This window comes from Pinus tabuliformis, chromosome 6 (assembly GCF_031772625.1).
Source record: "Pinus tabuliformis cultivar Carrire ecotype Pingquan chromosome 6, CPIR1, whole genome shotgun sequence".
NCBI classification, from domain to species: domain Eukaryota; kingdom Viridiplantae; phylum Streptophyta; class Pinopsida; order Pinales; family Pinaceae; genus Pinus; species Pinus tabuliformis.
This window is the reverse complement of record NC_142292.1, coordinates 558,622,521-558,642,652: the sequence shown is the minus strand read 5'-3', so window position 1 is coordinate 558,642,652 and position 20,132 is coordinate 558,622,521. Positions and strand designations below refer to the sequence as shown.

Below are 20,132 nucleotides of genomic sequence, written 5' to 3'. Positions count from 1 at the left end.
TACAAATTGGATTTTCCTGCATCTTCCTAAGTACACCCAATTTTCCACGTTTCATCCTTAAATAAGGTTATCGGTGAAAAGCTTCTAGCTCAAAAAATGTTTCTAGAACTTGACGAAAAAGGAAAAATCATATTCGATCCTTAAGTAGTCACGGAAACAAGAACCCGACAGCTACGGAATCGATTAATTTCATAGTATATCATTAAGTGGAAAAACTTACCCACTGAAGATTCCACATGGGAGGCTGAGAATTTTATATAGAAGCATCTAGAACTACTCAAGCATTGAGGACACCACTTTTTTGAAGGAGAGGGGCATGTTAGGTCCCTATATTACTAGTGTATTCCCCTTATTGTTATTTGTGCAGCCCCCTATTGTTATTGTTGTTCCCATGTATCCCCCATGTTGTTATTGTTGTACCCCATAGAATATCACTATTGTTATTTTTGTGCCCTTACATTATTATTGTTATGTAGGCTCTGATTATATTGTGACCCCTTAGACTCCTATATATACCAAGGAGTTCTTATCATTTATATCATCCAAGAATTATTCATTTATGTAATGTAAAGGAGGCTTCCCCCTAGAAGAGGATAATTTTTAAGTCGTTGATCTATCTTTTCTGTGAGCTAGTTTCATAATAGGATCCTACCCTCCTTCCTTGGTGACCCCTTGTTCTAATAAGTCCCCAGTGATTGTTGACCCTATTTCTCGTCCTACAGATTGTTGTCCTTCAGGGCCCCATTCTTTGATTATTCATTTTGGCTGTTATAGGGGACTCTGTCTCCTACAAATTCTATTGGAAGTGACTTAAATATTCTAAAGCACAATCCATTTTTATATCTAGAACCACTTACTATCCATTCATCCCTGTCTCCGCGGCTGATCTGTCCATTAGTTCATAGTCGAGGTGGAATGTTACCATTAGGAAAAAGTGGGGTGGTAAATATAAAAGGGTTTGGTCTGGTGTCCTTTATTCCTCTTCTTTAGCTCTAAATTTTATGGAAGAATCAAACACTCACAATGTCCTTTCCTTTGTGGAATATGCTTCTTGAGCTCTTAGAGAAATTTCACCCCATAAAAATCTTCCCCCATGAAGATTATGTCATTAAACATTCAGGGATTGGGGGGTGTCCCTAATAAATTATCCCAGATTCACTTGATCTTAGTACATCGACCATCGGTCATCCTTTTTCAGGAGACTATGGTGTTGGGGAAGAAGGCTTGGTCTTATTTTTTGAAAAAAAGTCCAGGATGGAGGGTTTATGTGACATATTCTATTGGTCATTCTAATGGGTTATATGATATGTGGGACCCTCATATATCTAATTTCTTGGCTTATAAAACTTGTTCATGGATTCTATTATCGGATTTTTCTAGGGGTTCTAAGTATCGTCTTCATATCATTAATGTCTATGCACCATATGATTCCAGGTTGGAATTTTGGAACCCATTGGATTGCGATGGCTTGTTAAAAATTGGCTCGCTTATTTTGTGTGGTGACTTAAATATGACCGTGGCACTAAGTGTAAGATGGCCCCTCTAGAAGGTTTTTTTAGGATCTTTTTGGGCATAATCATTTGGTGGAAAACTTACCAGATCCTCTTATTCTCACATGGAAGAATGGTTGATCTGGTTCACAGGATATTGCAAAGATATTGAACTATTACTTGGCTCATGAGAACTTGGTGGAATGATTTGGTGTGTTGTGATCATGGGTTATCCCATTAGGTTTTTCAAATCATGAACTATTTTTTCTCCAGTGGTGTGGGGAATCCGCCTAGAGGGGTTTTATGTCATTTTAAATTTAATCATTCTTGTCTAAAAGACAAGGAATTTGAAAAATTAGTTCAGGAATCATGACCAAAGTCAATTAAATATTTGGAGATCCCTCAGATAGATGTAGTGAGGCAGAAACTCTCTAATCTAAAAAAGGTGGTGAGGATTTGGGAAAGGGAAAAAAGAGGATCCATATAAAAGAACTAATAGACATTAATAAAAAAATTATGGAATTATTTGATCCATCAACTCAGGATTACTTCTTAGAATCCAAAAAGGAACTGGCATTGGCACTTGAAGGTTGAAAATATGTGATTTTATTGCTTCAAGAGGAAGAATGGTGACTAAAGATTCAAGCCATCTAGATAGTAGGGGAGATAAAAATACAAAATTCTATCATCATTATGTCTCAAACAGGAGGAGACACAATACTATATGGGGTTTGATGGATGTCGAGGGAAGGTATATATCCTCCCTTAAAGATATACATCAAGGAGCAGTTAACTATTTTGGAAATATATATCATGCCAGATCAGAGTGGGCCTTGAAAACTAGCTAGAAACATTCAAGAATATCCAAACATGTTTAATGAGGAAGATAATATAAATATTGGGAGGCCAATCACTTCAAAGGAGTTGACAATAATTTTAAAGTATTTTGCTAGTGACGAAGGATTGGGTTCGGATGGGTGTATGGTGGAATTATTCCTTCACTTCATGGACAACATGGGGCGAACCTGCTACATATGGTGTAGGAGTCGAGGACTCTCTACAAAATCTTTGGTGCATTAAATTCCACATTCATTACATTGATCCCAAAATTTGCACATATCAATACTTTCACATACCATATATCCATTTCACTAGCAATATTGTCTAGAAGATGATATCTAATATTATTGTAACTCACATTAAAGCAACACTATCAAAATATATTTTTCCTGAGCAATATGGGTTCTTGGAACATCGAAAAATTCAAGATATGGTGGCTATTGTGCAGGAATGCCTACATTCCATCAAGTTTAAAAAGAAACACACGATATTAATGAAATTACATTTAATCAAGGCATATGATTGTGTGGATTTAACTTTCTTGAGAATGGTTCTACAAAAGATTGGGCTATCTGTGATGGTTGTTGATTGGATTAGGGTGTGCATATCATTAGTTAATTATGCAAATCTTATTAATGGTGTTCGTTCTCTCTTATTCAAGGCATCACGTGGACTTAGGCAGGGTTGTTCTCTTTCTCCTCTCTTATTTTTACTAGTGATTGATGGATTAAGTTGGAAGATTTCATAGGCACATTCATGTGGATTATTTTCAAGATATTGGGTCTCTAGTAATATTTCCATAACCCATATTATATTTATCGATGTGTCATTATCATGGGGGATATTTATGTTATTGAATGGAATAGCTTACATTAGATAATTTATTATTTCAGTGATGCATTGGGTCTCTAATTGAATAAGTCAAAAATATTACCAACTGCAGTGTCCCAACATGAGCCTACTGTTATGGAGATTGCAAAATTGTTTGCGGTTGAATTTTCTCCATTGGATTGTGACTTCATGTATTTGGGTTTCATTTTTAAACCAAATAAATATGGTATTAGGGATTGGAGTTGGTATATGGATAAATTTGAGCAGAGGATGTTATTATGGTCACATAAATGGCTTAATTTGGGGGGTAGGTTGATACTCGTTCAGACGGACCTGCAGAGTATCGCAGTCTACTGGATGCATATTTATATGTTACCAAAAAACATCCTTAAGCATATAAATGCATACATCTCAAAATTCAATTTGGTGGGATCTAGGGATGCCAACAAGATCCACCTTGTTCACTTGGAGGCATTATCCTTGAGGAAGGAAGAAGGGGGTTGGGTTATATTAAATATTGAACATTTTGGATGGGCTTTGTTGATGAAGAGTTTATGGCGCGCACTAAATGGAGATGGCATATGAAAGAGGATTATAAAAGAAAAGTATATGAAATCCCATTCATTGAGGGAATGGATAAAGGATGGGGCATGGGATCCATACTCGACATCATACATATGGAACAATATGATGAAAGTTAAAAAATGGTTGATTTAGAATTTGGGGTGGGAATTTGGTAAGTGCTCTATGGTGGAGATTGGTATGGATCCTATCATAGGATATGTGAGGGACCATTCATTGCTTGTAAATCTCATATGTTATGTTCATAATCTAGGCATTTATTTTTTAAATCAAATACATGTTGATTTTGATCCCATCACTATGTGTCCTTCTTGGTGTAGTTCTAGGGAAATTGGTTTATCTGGTGAAATGGTGGTTACTTGGGATATATATGTATATAACTTATATATGGTTAGTATAACATTAAATGATATGCAAGACAAATTCACATGGGATGGCATATCTATAAATGCCTAGATCTCAGTTAAGGAGGCTTACAAATTTATTAATCCTACGCAACATTTAATCGAGGTCCTAAGATGATTTCAAAAAATATGGAAATGGAACTGTCCACTTAAACTTAAATGTTTTTTTTTTGTTGACATGGAGAAATAAGATCTCAACATGGGATAAATTATGCAGGAGGGGTTTCTATGAACTGGGGGGATGTGTCTTGTGTGAGTCGACATTTGAGGATGTGGAACACATATTTTTAAAATGCCCTTTCGCAATCTCCATATGGACTGGAGTTTTGGGTATCTTAAAGTTAAATGCCGACTAGAATAACAATTTAATTGATGCATGTCTTTGGGATTGGTTATTAGGATATAATGTTTGGCGCATTCTTCCTTTCTACATTTATTGGGGCATTTGGTGATGTATAAATTCTAGAATGTTTGAAGAGTCCCCAATGGAAATCAAGAGGAAATGCATGAAGATTGCAATGTATTTTAATGAAATCAGGTCAGTGGAGGAAAGGATGCCTAAGAGACATATAAAACTCTTAAATATTTGGGACAATTTCCCAATGGGATTCTTTGATGGGGCGTCATGCAATGAAAAGTGCAGGACTGGGGCTTATATTATTATTAAGCCGCATACTTATTATAATTTTACCTAGTACAGTGGGGTGGGATCAGATACTCATGCATAGAACATTTCACTTTGGGGGGTACTCTTTTATGCAAAGTGGATTTCCATCGAGTAAATGGTTATATTTGGAGACTCAAAAGTAGTTATGGATTGGGTTCATATGTGGTCTTCTTTCAAACCTCACAAGCACCTCAGTAATTAGGTGAAGAGAATCAAACAGATAATGGGATGATCCCATGACTTAACTTTTTATCATATATATAGGGAACAAAATGCAATTGCAGATGCATTATCAAAGGAAGGACTCAATAACCACCTAGGGAATTTTTTTTACTATGCCTTTTACAATGAAAAATTCCATAGTTCGGGGAATATCCAAATGGAATATGCACTATTGCTTACATGGAAACTCTATATATTTTTTCCTGTTCATTTTTGTAAAAAAATTTTGATGATGGGATTGCATACCAAGACAAATTACCATGGCATGTTTGATTATATTATATTTTGTTCATGGACAATATATAGAAATGAATATAATTTGGCTATATGAAGGGTAGTGATAACTATTTAGGAGGCTTAACTTGCAGAACAAATATCGAGAATATACTGTCACATGTGCTATATGTAAACACACACACAAATATATATTTCAATTTAACACTATATATATATATATATATATATATATATATATATATAGATATATATATATATAGAGAGAGAGAGAGAGAGAGAGAGAGAGAGAGAGGTCACATGATGTACATATCGTATATTAATTTAAATATTCCTTGATGCCTACATATGACTAACCATACAATATCTCACTAACAGCACATTATTTTATATATTTTTTCGTACATCTAATATGATCCACTATCTAAGCCTAGTTAATAAATAACTTTTTCTATTTTGAAGGCATGAAAGTAATAATTTTTTTTTCTTTTAATTATGGTGAATCTGTAACTTGCTAGAGTAATTTGGGCAAGACCTAAGATCAAGCTTTTTAGATACCAATATAACACCAAGAATATATATAACAACCATCAAACCAAATACCTAATTATATATCGTTTCTTATCTAAATTTTATATCTTCTTATTAACAATTATTCTCACTCTATCCATACTTTTTTTTCACTCTAATTCACTAATTTTTTTTAAAGGAATGAAATGTATTTAAAAGACTAAATAAAGGACCTGAAAGAAAACGGTAGATTATTTTTTTATAATATATATTTTAATTTAATTTTTTTATTAAGATAATAAAAAAATACAAGGTTTATATAAATATTATATTTAATTTTGGTTTTATAATTTTTTAAATAATACAAGTTATTGATACCTTTAAGAAAATGTAACAACATAACACATGAAAACAAATTTTTTTAACTTTATACACTTTAACCTTACTATGAAGTAAATATCACGTTTAAAGGTTTCGGTTCATGCAATGGGTTTTAAGATGCATTTAATACACTGTCCTCCATATCCACACCTAATCTACCCTTGGAATACTCTTCGTTATCACGCTTCTCGCTACACGCAATGCATTAAGGCAGAGGTGAACCGTAATTCAGGCCGACACTTGCAGCTCTATCGATTAATGACTGATTGGACTCGGCAAATGGGTCTGGCTTGCGGAAACACTTGGCACACTATACATCGTAGGATCGGGTAATGATCTACGGTTCTTAAGCTCTAGGAATTCTCACTATGAAAGCTTTGGGTTTGTTGTAAACGATTTTTCACTTGGGTAATGCAAGAGGAGGCTGTAGCTCAGCTCTACAACTTGACTGTAGATTTTTGATGGAGAATGGTGGTGCAGCTCGATCTCCTTGTCTCAACGGGTCCATCAAACATCCAGGTACCTCATTGTAAGTTTGGTTTGCTAAACTTCTTCTAGTACTTCTACTTTCACCACGAAACATTCCATTTAAGCTTATTCGGCTCTCGGCGTGCAGATGACTTGATTTCTTTTGATGGTTCGCTCGCTCAAGGGGAGAAGAGGTTGGGAAACCTACGACATTCTGGAGGTAATGACCCGGGAAGGGGAGAAGAGGTTGGGAAACCTACGACATTCTGGAGGTAATGACCCGGGAAAGCTGTAGGAATACTTTCATTTTTTTTTTTGACTATTGAGAGCCACTACTGATGGTTGCAGGGTTTCTAGGTGGTTTTCACCTCCCTCCGTCCAAAATTTCTCCATTTCAGGTACGAAAGAACCCCTAAACATTTTCCTCTATTGAATGCTAAATCCAAATTTGTTTTAGGGTTTAATTTTGGTGTTTTGTGAGTGTAGGTAAGGTTCTGCAGATGTGTTTCCAGAAGGTTCGGGGTGTGTTGGGCTTCCTTATACCAATTTTCGTCATCTTTTACAGGTTGGTCTTTCATCAAGCTCTCTGGAAAACTTTCCACCTAAAAGATAATCCCAAATTTTGATTGAATGAGAAATTGTTTCATCTTGTCGCCTTTAGATTTTCGTGCCATGTCTCAAGCCGAGTTATATTTTTAGTCGATATAACAGAATGAATGAGGGTTTAAGTATTATTTATGTGGAAGTGGAACAACTCTCTGTGTTGATGTGAAATGGACTTATTTAAGGGTTTAATCCCACTTTGGTTATTTTAGTTCTATATCTGTGTCTGTAAACTAATAACAATTCTATAATCCGGATTTTATTTTCTTTGTTTCAGTTTATCGACTCCCTTCATTGTATAAGATCTTTTATTTTGGTCGAATATGCACAGTGTTCATGATATGGTTTTTCTAAATCGAAGGTTCTCATCTTTAATGGTTGAAAATTGGGCATAAGCTTGGGCGGTTGGTTCACGGTTGTTCCTCCGTAACTTGACTGAGAGCCACAAAGAACCCTTACGGACCGCCTCTATCATTTTGTATGTGACGATTTCATGAATGCAATTTTCGCTTTCATTTGCATTTAACTATTAAGGACATAATTTATTCGGAGATATTGTTATTTAGATGTATTGTTATCGTGTCTACTAAAAGTTTTATGGTTCCAAAATATATGCAGTGAGTTTATTTTAACGTGTACTTAACTATATAAGACGCATATCATAGTTTCGAATATAAACCTAATAATTGTTCTCAAAGCCATAGATTGTTCCTTTGTTGACTTCTCTAAATTGCTGGTGTGTTAGTATTCTGAAATGATTATGGTTTATTTTCTAGAGAGGTAAAGCTACAGGCATTCCATCACTATTATTCGTCGATGTATAAAAAAGGATAGGATATAACTAGCAGTATAAAATGACAGAATACATTTAACAATACAAAATGACAGATTGTCTCTAGTACTCTGTTCTTTTGTTGTTTATCTATTACTAAACATTAATAACTCCTTTCAATTAATGATTACCAAGCACACCCCGGATGCGGGTGTTCGCACAGCAGAAGGTGAGAGGCCACATGGCCAACATGTGCCGCCACGAGATTATATGCGGGAGGACACTCAGATCGCCGCCGAGGAATTAAATTCTGAGGCATTAGCTCAGAGCCTTCAATGAAATCTAAGGCGAATTGTGGAGGTTGCAGAGCGCATTTATGGCGCCCAGGATTCAAGAGAATGCTGAGAGGGTTAAGTTGGGTGATTGTATGGGGAAGAACCATATTCAGAGTGAGAGGCACGCTGCGCAGGCTGGTGTGGGCAATCTCTTCCTTCTGGCAGACGCTGCGGTTGTTACAGCCAGTTCACAAGCGGTCAAGGGATATTTCGAGCTTGAATTCCCTGTTGACAGAGGCGTGGGTATCACTGTGTTATTTTCAAGAGTTGAGGAGAGAGAACTTCACTCCGCTGGGAAGCGACTCGAGCAGGGGCAACCTACAATTGAAGCTCTGTTTTATACCGCCAGCTCCACTGCCAGCATGGCCAGGCCAAGGGAAAGAATGCCATGCAGACGCGGCTCTGGTCGAGGGGGCTCCTCACGCCATCCAGCAGCGGATTCCCACCACCATTGCTGTTGTTGTTACTGTCACAGAAGGGCCGAGGCTACCCGCATGCAGGCCACCCAGTTCATGGACATGGGCAGCCCCACTGTAGGACCACCCTCTCTTCCAGCGTTTGGCACTGCAGTTTTCACCCTTGGAAGCATCAGTGCACACATCTCAGTCCTATTCATTAAGGACACCAAGGAAGATGAAGACGGTTCGGGCAGCAGGGAAACGCTATCCGATGAACAACCGGAAATTGCCGAGGAAAGAACAGTGGGAGCTCCTGAGCAGGCTCCCATCCAACCTCAGAAGCAGGAGGCGTCGTCCTCCAAGAAAGCTACAGGGGAAGAATGGGAAGGCCTCCCTGAGCATTATGGATGGGCTCCGATTATCGAGGAGAAGCCTGAGGAGTAGCATTCAGCGGCACGCTCCGTCGACCATCTTTTTGTTCAGGTCCGGTTTAAGTCTTCTGTCTCGGTCGCTATCTGTGTCTGGGTATGGGAAAAGTTATATGTTTATGTCTGGGTCTTTCAAGTTCATGTGCAGGTCTTTATATGCTTTGGTTCAGTTAGTAGGTCTATTAAGGGCGCTAGCACAGGTCCTCGGTCGCCCCTGCGAGGGAAGTTTTTTGCTTCAAAGCCCCTGCGTGGGTGATTTTGGTTTGGAATGAAAACTATGATGTGTTTTGTAGTGGTTTGGATACAATTCCGGATGGAAATGTCGCCCCTGTGAGGGCTTCTTTGGAGTTGCAAGCTGCCAACCCACAGTGCCACGGTCGGCCTTGGGCAACCTGTCTTTCTGTCTGTAATGTTTATCTATACATAATATAATAGAATAGCATAGTTTTACTGAGAAAAAAAAAATGATTACCAAGCACAAAATATACTACTTATATGCCTCTGTTGTATTGATAACCGTGAAAGTATTTCCTTTTCTTGGAAGGTCTCACCACCTAGCCACGGATCTGGCAATTATGTCCAGAATCCCCCTCCGAGCTCTTCCTACTCCTGACAGTCAACAAATCAGATACAGTCTGGTATCTTGGGCATCAAGACCACGGTCTAGCCTCAAGTCACATACCCTTTCGACTATAGTCCACAGTTTTCCCACTGGTTATTTTTGTCCAGCTCAAGGAAAATCTAGGCAGCATAATGTCTGTGTTCTTTCATTTGTCTTTTTCCCAAAAAAACCCCTTGGGATTCTGTCTCTTTTCCTTTTTGAGGAAACAAATGAGAAATTGTTTGTAACTCTCTTAGGAGTTATTTAACTATTTCTTTAAGTTCTTTGACAAATTGTTTAAATTCTTTAATAAATAAATAACAAGATATGTTGTGGCTTCTCAACCTTAATTCTTTAACAATCTATGTTAAAAAAAGTAAGAAATTGAAGTAATAAGTAAAATTTCGCAACAAAGTAAATATTTGAACAGCATAAAATGTTAATAAATATTAAAAAGTGTTATATATATATATATATATATATATATATATATATATATATATATTTGCATGTGATTCACGAGCACCCTGGTCAGTGAGTGATCGCTACGTCCACGGAAAATTCTGGGTGATAGCTGGGCTAAATCGCCCCTTGGCCTACTGCAAGCCCTGACCCCAAGGGCTTCGGGTGGATTCGACCTTGTGACCTCCCGATGGCGAGGCACGGTTTGGTTTTTGACCAACTGAGCTAACCCTTGGGGCTATATATATATATATATAATTATATAAATTAAAAATATATAAAATATTTTGAAAAAATAAAAATAATAAAATATATGCTTAAATTATAATTTATAATTTTTTTATTTACAAAATTTGCTTGAACCATAACACTTATATAGTTCAACACTCACACACACACACACACATATATATATAATCATTCATGGTTTAATTAAACATTAATTTCCTCAAATACCTTTATCTAAATAATAAAAAATATTCTTATATAATTAATATAAAATATTGCAAAAATGAAGTATTTATTGTCCATTCCTCTTTAAAACTTGACTTTTGAAATTCTTCAAATTCTTCTTTAATGTTGTTTAGATGCTTCTAAGATATTCTTTTTTAAAGTCCAGTCTAATAGCTATTAATGTCTCTAACATTATTGTAGAATTTGTTACACAATACTCAACAAAGTATTTGGTTATTGGTCATGCAAATCTTCATTATATCTCTATTTTAGAGTTTGCATGTGAAGAAAAATATAGTTATTTTCTATATTCTCAAATTTTCGTGTAATAATGAAGGGATAAAAATGCAAGGATTTTTTATATTTTTAATTTGCTTATTTCCAAGAAAATGGATGTGATTTTAAAACTCTTTAATGAAGTCTACAAATATATAGCCTAATTTATATTTTTCATTTTTCAGTGTTTATATTTATATATTTTGAAAATATAAAAAAATTATTTGTTAATATTTTTTCAAGGTTTTGTCCTTTTCATTAATATTTTGATAAAATCTAAAAAAAATTAAAATTATATAAGGAAAATATATTTTTCATTATTTCTATTTATATATTTCCCAAATAAATATTCTCTTAAATATTTTCTCTTTTTTATTTTAACACTACATTTATTATATATTCTTTTATTTAATAAAAATAAAAATAAATGAATAAATAATTTCTTAATATTAAAAATAACAAATAATAATCCATATTTAAATCCTTAAAAAAATGGCCTCATAATCATTTGATGGTTTAAAATCACAAAACATGGTAAGCGCATGATGACATCTTCCCATACTTCAATAAATATAATGAATTTCGAAATATAATGAATTAATTAATTTTATATATAAAATCATTTTTATTTATAATGAATTTTTATTTATAAAACATATTTGAAATATTGTTGTAACATTTTTATTAGTGAAAAGTAAATATTTAATTTACTTTTATCTCACAAATTTGGTAGATCGAGGGCTAAGCTAAAAGTTTTAGTGAAATTTTTATTGTTAAAAAAACGGTTTTATTTTTATCTTTTTTAAAAGATTATGATAAGTTTTGGAATTCACAGGGAAAATACACTAAATAAAAAAAATTCACTCACTAGGCACTTAGAAGATAGTTATTCTTCTCTCTAGAGATAAATAATCTCACTTGGGATAAGGAAGCAAAAGGGAGCGAGGGAAGAAAACCTGAGGCAACCTTGAAGACTTAGTACTTAGTTGGAGGAGGTCCAAGTGAGGAGAATGAAGTTGTAAGGTTGGGAAACTACAATTGTTGAAGGAAGGCAGGACAGTTAGGGTATTCTTGAGTTGGTTGGAGCCAGTGGGATCCCTGAGACAAAATTTTGAGTCTATGAGTTCTATGGGTTAGACTAGTATAATCTTGATGCCTTTGAAGAGACCTTATTAGGTCATTGTCAAGAAACCGTTCTGGGAGTGACAAACTGGCTCGGGAATGCAATTGTCATTCTCAATGGTTGGGAGGAGTAGTCTTTCTCCTTTGTAAATTCTCTTACAGTCTAAATTTAATAGATAAGTACTGTAATGCCCCAGAGAAATGTAAATATTTGATTTTACCGTGGTTAAAAGAGAAGAAACTGAATATGACATTATTAACTGTTTTGAAATTTAATAATACTGTTATTATTTCTTTAATAAGTTAATAAAATAAAAAAAAATCTTTTGGGAAATGCTAGCAACTTCTGAGGGGAAGTTGGGAAAGAATGGTTGCAGTGATTGCAACTCTAACTATCTCTCCTTACTGGAAAGGTTTCCAGAAAAAAAGGGAAAAGCTAGGCTGTGCTGTGAGGACAGACAAACAGAAAGAAAAAAATGGCTAAGTCTAGTGAGGACCAGATAGCCAAGCACTAGGTGCAGATATCTTGCCAAGGACAGTGGTCCTGCAAGAGAGCACGGGGAGGGAGATTCTGGTCCCGAAAGACGAATCTCAAGGTTGGGTGGTAAACAAAAGCAGGAGGCAGAGGGAAGCTCAGCGTCTGGAGGGTGTAGTGAAGAAATAGAGGTGAATAATTCTGTGAAATCAGTACATTGACATCCAGGGATAGGTAGCAAACAAAACTCTATTTACTGTGTGTGAATAAGTTCTGTATTATACATTGATATAAAAGAACTGTAACAGTAAAGGAATAGCTAATCCCTGTACAACATTAATTCTGTAATTAATGCATTAGTTAATTAAAGGAAATGTTGGTGGTCTTTATAGAAGATTTAGAAGAGGGCAGGGTACATAAAATATTTCAAATCTGGAAACAGGTGAGTAAGGGTGACCACGGTAAACTGGTGGAAATGTACAGTTTTGGACTACACAAAACTCTGATAATGAGCCCTAGGAAGTGATAGGTGTAGTATACAGCAACCGCTAATGAAACTCTCGATGGGAAGGTGTAATTCTGGAACTGTAAATATATAAAATTTTATACTCAGACAAGAATCTTTCCGTTCAAGTTAACCAGAACAGGAAGGGTAGAATCCAAGTAATACCGGCCTATAAATTTCATTAGGGTGTTATACAGGAGTAGGGTATGGTGTGACAACGCCATTCATTTAAAAAAAAAAAAAAAAAACATGCATACATCTCCTTACCGTCAACAAGCTGGTACACAGTCCAGTGATATATATACATATACAAACGGTGAATAAAAGCAAGAGAATCTGTAACCGTCGGACCCCAGAGATCCATGGAGGGAGAAACCTGTATCATGTAACCAGCCGACAAGGGTTGCCATGCACGCAGACCCTCAGGACTCTATGGGTGGGGTTTTACATCAAACATTTAACTAAGAAACCCTGCATATGAAATTTTAAAATTACCAAATATAGCACCGAGGCTGTAAGAATAAAAAATGATAAGTGCAGAGAAATGAATGGTGCCAGACATTTAAACAATCATTTAAATCTCGGTTCAAACTATTAGATTAAGTGACAATCTGGATGGGAACTTCTATCTTACAAATCTAGACCGAAAACAAGATCCATATTATTAAAGCATGCAGTTGTACATAGCTAGAAAGCAACATCCATTAATAGTCAATGATAACTTTGTAACAGAGGGTTATACAGTTGCAAATATACATTCGGAGAAGAGAGTTACTCAACCAGAGGTGCTTCTAGCGGATACACTCAGAAATTCCTGAGAGTTGCTTGGTAGCACCGTGCAAGTACACTTAATACAACCCAGTAAACCTCAAAAACATTCCATGGTGGATAAAGGAATATACACAATTACAGTAAGATAACATTGCCCAGCTGATGCCAGGAAACTAAAAACAAATCCCTCTACCCGAGTATAAGGGGTACAGGTTCCAACCCCGATAGCTCTCGACTGTACAAGAAGGACTACCCTTGTAACTCAACAAGCTTCAAACCTTCGGAACTCAAAAGGCTGTGATACAGAATCAAAATAGCTAACCATTTCAGATTTGAATCCTCTGATAAATCACATTCATTTAAAAAATAGTTATCTAGGAGCAAACCCGTACCTGGGCTTCTTGAGCAAGGAAACCAGAGAAATGTTGACCTTGTAGCCTCGTCTGAGGGCCTCAGTTGTTTGAGGCAGGCTCTACACCAAAAATACACCATTACAACTGTAGTTGGCAGATAGAGGTGGAAACAAATAGCAAGAAATAAACTCCAGAGACAGGAATGCCAAATAATTGTAAAGAAAAAGAAATAAAAGCATACCCAGACTTTTTCCGTGTAACAGAGTCGCCATATCCTCTCCTTTGGTGGTCTTCCAAACTGTTCCAAGGCCTGGCAGCAGACTGAGTAGGCCCGCAGAAAACTAAGTGGAGAACCGAGCCGGAGCCAAATGGTGGAGGCGATAATGCAAACTGATAACGGAGTGCTGAATGAACCAAACCCTGAAAGGATTGAACTGTCGGATCATAAACCCGCCCATCCTCCGATGCAATGGTGAGGGGCTCGAGGTAAACACCTGCGGTTAGAGGAGCCTGCTTGTGCCATGTAGGGGGCCGAGTAGGGAGAATTAACACCAATACCCAGTGTAATAACTCTAAACAACCAGAGAAAAATTAATGAAATGCCATGTGTAACACATATCTGCCCAGTTGCTGATCGCGAGGAGGCGGATGATTTCCGAAGTACGTGCAAAGTTAATGAACCAGATCCTATAGTGCCAGGTCGACAACATCACTGTGAGTTCAACAATCCGGTTGCCGGGAAAAGACTCCACTAGCGCCCAGAATAAAAAAAGGGGTGTTGTCGTAATAGTTCTATAGTAATGTGTAATAATTCATTTTTTTTACTATGGTAATCTTGGGAATATGGGGAAACATGACAATATGGTATCAGAGCCCAGTTACAAAACTGAGGCCTCTGGGAATTGGAAGTGAACTACAGAAAACAACACATACAATTTATTTTCATTATTTTTGTGCAATTCAAGCAAACAATTAGTGTGCTAATTTTTTTTCTTGCTGTCACTTTTCCGATGTTAAGGACAGAACCAGGAACTGGAAGACTGACAGTATGAGAAGAGCGGACAGTGCATCATGCAGGTATGCGATGGGCCAGGGACCTGTACTTGGTCCTGAGAGCAACCCCGAGCTATGGGTACAGCTCGGAGAGGAGGCTCGAAATACAAACATGGCCATCTTGGAATCCATGCAGGAATTGAGAAATGAGATGGCCCGGTTACGAGAATATAATGCACGGCTGACTTTGGAACAAGAGAGAATCATAAAAAGCCTGTTTGAAAAACAGAACCCTCCACCAGCAAATCCCAGTGTGGAACAACAAAGAATGTCTGGGGAGCAGCATCACCATACAGAACCTGAAGGGACTGAGGAAAGGGAGGAACGATCTGATAATGCATCCGAACAGCAGACCTCAGAAAGGCAACGGATAGAGCTGCAAGGGGAGTTTCGTAAGATTAAACCACCACACTTTGACGGAAAATAGGAGGAAGCAACTGAGGCATGGTTGATTAATATGAACAAATATTTCCAGCTATATGAATACGATCACAACCTTAAAGCATGGCTGGCTATTTTCCATTTGCAAGGAAAAGCTACCTTGTGGTGGGAAGAAGTTAAGATCGTAAGGGGAGTAAGTGAATAGACCATAACCTGGGAGAAATTTCAAAGGTACTTTAAGGAGAGATACTTGACTGAGCGTTTTTAGGACGAAAAGGCAAGAGAATTCCATGACTTGCGGTTGGGACAACAAACCATGGACGAATATATCACCCGTTTTACATCCTTGCTTCGTTATGTGCACTATATTAGAGAAGAAAAAGCTAAAGTATAGAGGTTCGTGAGTAGTTTACCTCTGTATATGTGGGAGAGGATTGAGTTTGGCAATCTGAAGACGATGGATGAGGCAATACGTAAAGCCAGAATTTGTTACCAGCAGAGTAAACAGAAGGGGGAGATTTCAGGTAAAAGATGGAATGATAAAAGAAGTAATAAGTCGGCTGGAAACAACAAAGGGATGCACAGTGGTGGTAGCAAGGGTGTTGGCAAGGGGCAAAGCAGCAGAGTTGTACAGAAAAATTCATTCAGGACCAAGCCAACCAATGAGTCCAGAGTCAGCGATCAACCTGTGAAGTTGGACATCGAAGGGGCAGCAAGGCCTCCAGTGCAGTGTTGGGGTTGCGGTGGACCTCACTATGTCAAAAACTGCCCTCAATGAAAGGGAACCAAATAGGTATCCCAGATTCAAGAAGCATCAACAGTCAGCAACATAGGACGTAGCCTGCCAATGATTAATGCATCTTTGGACGATCGTCAGGCGGAGTACCAACCAACCATGGTGGAATTCGAAGGTAAAATCTCAGACCTTACTGTAGATGTTTTAATTGATCCTGGAGCCACATTAAATTATATTAGTCCTAAGGTTGTAGAGCATTGTAAACTGCAACCTGTTAAATTCAAGAATCCATGGCTAGTACAGCTGGCTACAAGAGCCAAGAGGCGAGTACTTGCAAAAGTCAATAACTGTTCTCTACAGATAGCAGGACAGCCAGTAATGGTAGATTTAAACGTGCTTCCCCTTGGGTCATATGATGTTCTAATCGGTATGGACTGGCTAGAGAAACACTGGTCCTTAGTCAACTGCAAAACAAAAACTATTTATTATAGAGATGAGCTGGGAACAAGGAAAGAGATGCAAGGAATTAAGCGGCCAGTACAGGTCAGGCCAATAACTGCCTCTCAGCTAGCAAAATTCATTAGAAAGGGATGTAAAATTTATGCCATCCAAGTGGGCTATGCTAACTTGAAAGATAAGACAACCACATTGGACAACATCCCTGTGATACAAGAATTCACTGATGTGTTTCTGGAAGAGATTTCCAGACTGCCACCTAAGGGGATATAGACTTTACTATCGAATTGGTACCAGAGGCAACCCCAGTATCTCGAGCACCCTATAGAATGAGTATACCGAAGTTGATAGAGTTAAAAATGCAACTACAGGAGATGTTGGACAAAAACTATATTCTCCCAGGTGTGTCTCCTTGGGGAGTTCCAGTATTGTTCATTAAGAAAAAAGACGGAACTCTTTGCATGTGTATAGATTATCGTCAGCTGAACAAGCTGACAATAAAAAACAAGTATCCTCTACCTCGGATTGATGAACTTTTCGACCAAGTGAAGGGTGCAACAGTATTCTCCAAGATCGATTTGCGATCAGGTTACCACCAGATCATGATTAAGCAGGAAGACATAGCTAAAACAACTTTTAGAACATGGTATGGGCATTACTAGTTTGTGGTGCTACCCTTGGGTTAACTAACACCCCTGCAAATTTCATGTGCTTAATGAACAACATATTTCATCGATATTTGGATAGATTTGTGCTGATATTTATCGATGATATACTCCCGTACCATGGAAGAGCATAAGGAGCACCTCAGATTGGTGCTACAAACCCTCTGAGAACACCATTTATATGTGAAGTTCAGCAAGTGCGACTTCTTCAAGGAAGAAATACAGTATCTGGGCCATATAATCACAAGGGAAGGGATCATGGTGAATCCTGAAAAGATAAGAACCATAATGGAGTGGCCCGTATCGAAAGATGTAGCAGACATCAGGTCCTTTATGGGGTTAGCTGGTTATTACAGACGATTTGTGGAAGGCTTCTCAAGAGTGGCATACCCCATCACTTCTTTACAGAAAAAGGGAATAACATTCAAATGGACCCTGGAATGTCAAAGAAGCTTTGAGCAGCTTAAGCATCTGCTCACCACAGCACCCATTTTGAGCATAGCTGATCCTAATAAGGACTATGTGGTGTGCACTGACGCAAGCAAGGAAGGTGTGGGAGGTGTGTTGATGCAAGAAGGGAAAGTGATTGCTTACGAGTCAAGGAAACTAAAAGAGCATGAGCAGAAATATTCTGCCTATGACTTAGAGCTGGCAGCCATCATACACGCCTTGAAGATGTGGCGACATTATCTCATGGGGAGGAAATTTTTATTACTGACAGACCACCACAGTCTGACCAATTATTTTAGCCAGCCCACTTTAAACGCGAGGCAAGCACGGTGGGTAGATTTCCTAAGTGGTTTTGACTTTGATATCAAACACTTGAAGGGGAAAGAAAACGGGTGGTGGACGCTTTAAGTCGGAAATTACAATGTTTGTATGAAATTTCCTTTAGCGAATGGAAAAGCCCCTTCGAGGAAATGATAAAAAAGGTAGCAGAACAAGATACTGTATACCAGCAAATAAAACAGCAAGTACAGTAGTCTACCAGCGAGGGGAACCGGCAAGGCTATGAGGTAGATGATGCTGGAATGTTGTATTACAATAAGAGGCTATATGTACCTAGTCAAAACAGTCTTAAAAATCTGATTTTGGATGAATTTCACATCATTCACTATGCTAGACACCTAGGGTATCAGAAAATGATCACTGTGCTTCGAAAAGAGTACTATGGGCTGGGTATGAAGAAGAATGTGGTCGAGTATTTAGCATGGTGTTTGGATTGCCAACAAATTAAGGCAGAGCATTAGCATCCAGCGGGGCTATTACAACCCTTACCCATTCTGGAATGGAAGTGGGAACCATTTCTATGGATTTTATAACAGGGCTGCCTAAGACAAAGAAGAATAACGACTCTATTATGGTGGTGGTAGATAAGTTGAGTAAAGCAGCACATTTTATACCTGTGCAATCCACCTACAGAGCTGTACAGATTGCCCATATCTTCATGCAGAATGTGTTTAGATTACATGGACTCCCAAAGACAATAATTTCAAATCGTGATGTGAAATTCACGTCGGCCTTTTGGAAGACATTATTTGCAGAATTGGGAACACAGCTGAACTTCAGTACAACGTATCACCCCCAGACCGACGGACAAACAAAGCGAGTGAACTAGGTGGTAGAAGACATGTTAAGAGCATATGTAATGCAGCAACCAACGCAGTGGGAGGAGTATTTTCACTTGGTTGAATTTGCATACAACAACGGGTATCATACCTCGTTACAAATGAGTCCCTTTGAGGTCCTGTATGGGCAGAAATGCCGCACACCCTCAAGCTGGGGTGGACCTGAAGACAAATTAAGGTTAGGGCCAGAAATGCTTAAGGAAATGGAGGAAATGGTAAAAAGGGTACACTCTAATTTAAAAGCTGCTCAGGATAGGAAAAAGAACTTTGCTGACCGGAAGAGGAGGTTTAAAGAATACCAAGTCGGTGACCATGTTTATGTTAGGATCCAAGCAAGAAAGAGTACACTACAATGGAGTGGGTGTGCCAAGTTGGCACCTCGATATTGTGGACCATTCCAAGTCTTGGCAAGAATTGGGTCGGTGGCTTACCAGCTCACCCTGCCAAGTCACATCCGGGTCCACAATGTCTTCCATGTCTCTGTGTTAAAAAAATACGTTTATGATCCTAAACATGTGATCAGATGGCAAGATATACAGGTAAGGATTATTTCCAGTAGACCAGTCTAAAAGTTTTCTTCAAAAGAAACTGATTTAGAATATTGCATGTGCAGGTCGAACCGGAAGGAGAAGTCTTGGTCGAGCCGCTGAGCATTCTCGACCGGAGAGAAGTGCAGTTGCAGAAGCGAGCTATTACCCAAGTTAAAGTGTAGTGGCAGCACTTTGGCATTGATGAGGCCACTTGGGAAGATGAAGAGCTCATGAAAAAGGCTTACCCAGGGTTGTTCGTGGTCAACGGACATCGGGACGATGTCCAATTTTAGGAGGGGGAGGTGTAATGCCCCAGAGAAATGTAAATATTTGATTTTACTGTGGTTAAAATAGAAGAAACTGAATATGACATTATTAACTGTTTTGAAATTTAATAATATTGTTATTATTTCTTTAATAAGTTAAAAAAAAGAAAGAAAAGTTTTTCTTTTGGGAAATGCTGGCAACTTCTGAGGGGAAGTTGGGAAAGAACGGTTGCA

At 37.8% G+C, this 20,132-nt stretch overlaps 1 protein-coding gene across 10 annotated transcripts; it reads left to right on the top strand.

The window, feature by feature from the left end:
- Positions 1–6,331: 6,331 nt before the first annotated feature.
- On the top strand, positions 6,332–7,668 carry LOC149259733 (uncharacterized). 10 transcript variants are annotated; one of them, XM_089376944.1, is made up of 5 exons: positions 6,332–6,690; positions 6,778–6,849; positions 6,978–7,027; positions 7,116–7,194; positions 7,594–7,668. In XM_089376944.1, exons 1-5 carry the CDS (start codon positions 6,630–6,632, stop codon positions 7,605–7,607), a joined length of 276 nt encoding a protein of 91 aa, XP_089233070.1. In that variant the 5' UTR covers positions 6,332–6,629; the 3' UTR covers positions 7,608–7,668. The 10 variants fall into 10 exon arrangements, 9 of the variants coding, with proteins under 9 accessions (XP_089233070.1, XP_089233035.1, XP_089233033.1 ...); XM_089376909.1 differs by having other exon boundaries at positions 6,778–6,901; XM_089376907.1 differs by lacking the exon at positions 7,594–7,668 and having other exon boundaries at positions 6,778–6,901; positions 6,987–7,027; positions 7,116–7,538.
- Positions 7,669–20,132: the final 12,464 nt, after the last annotated feature.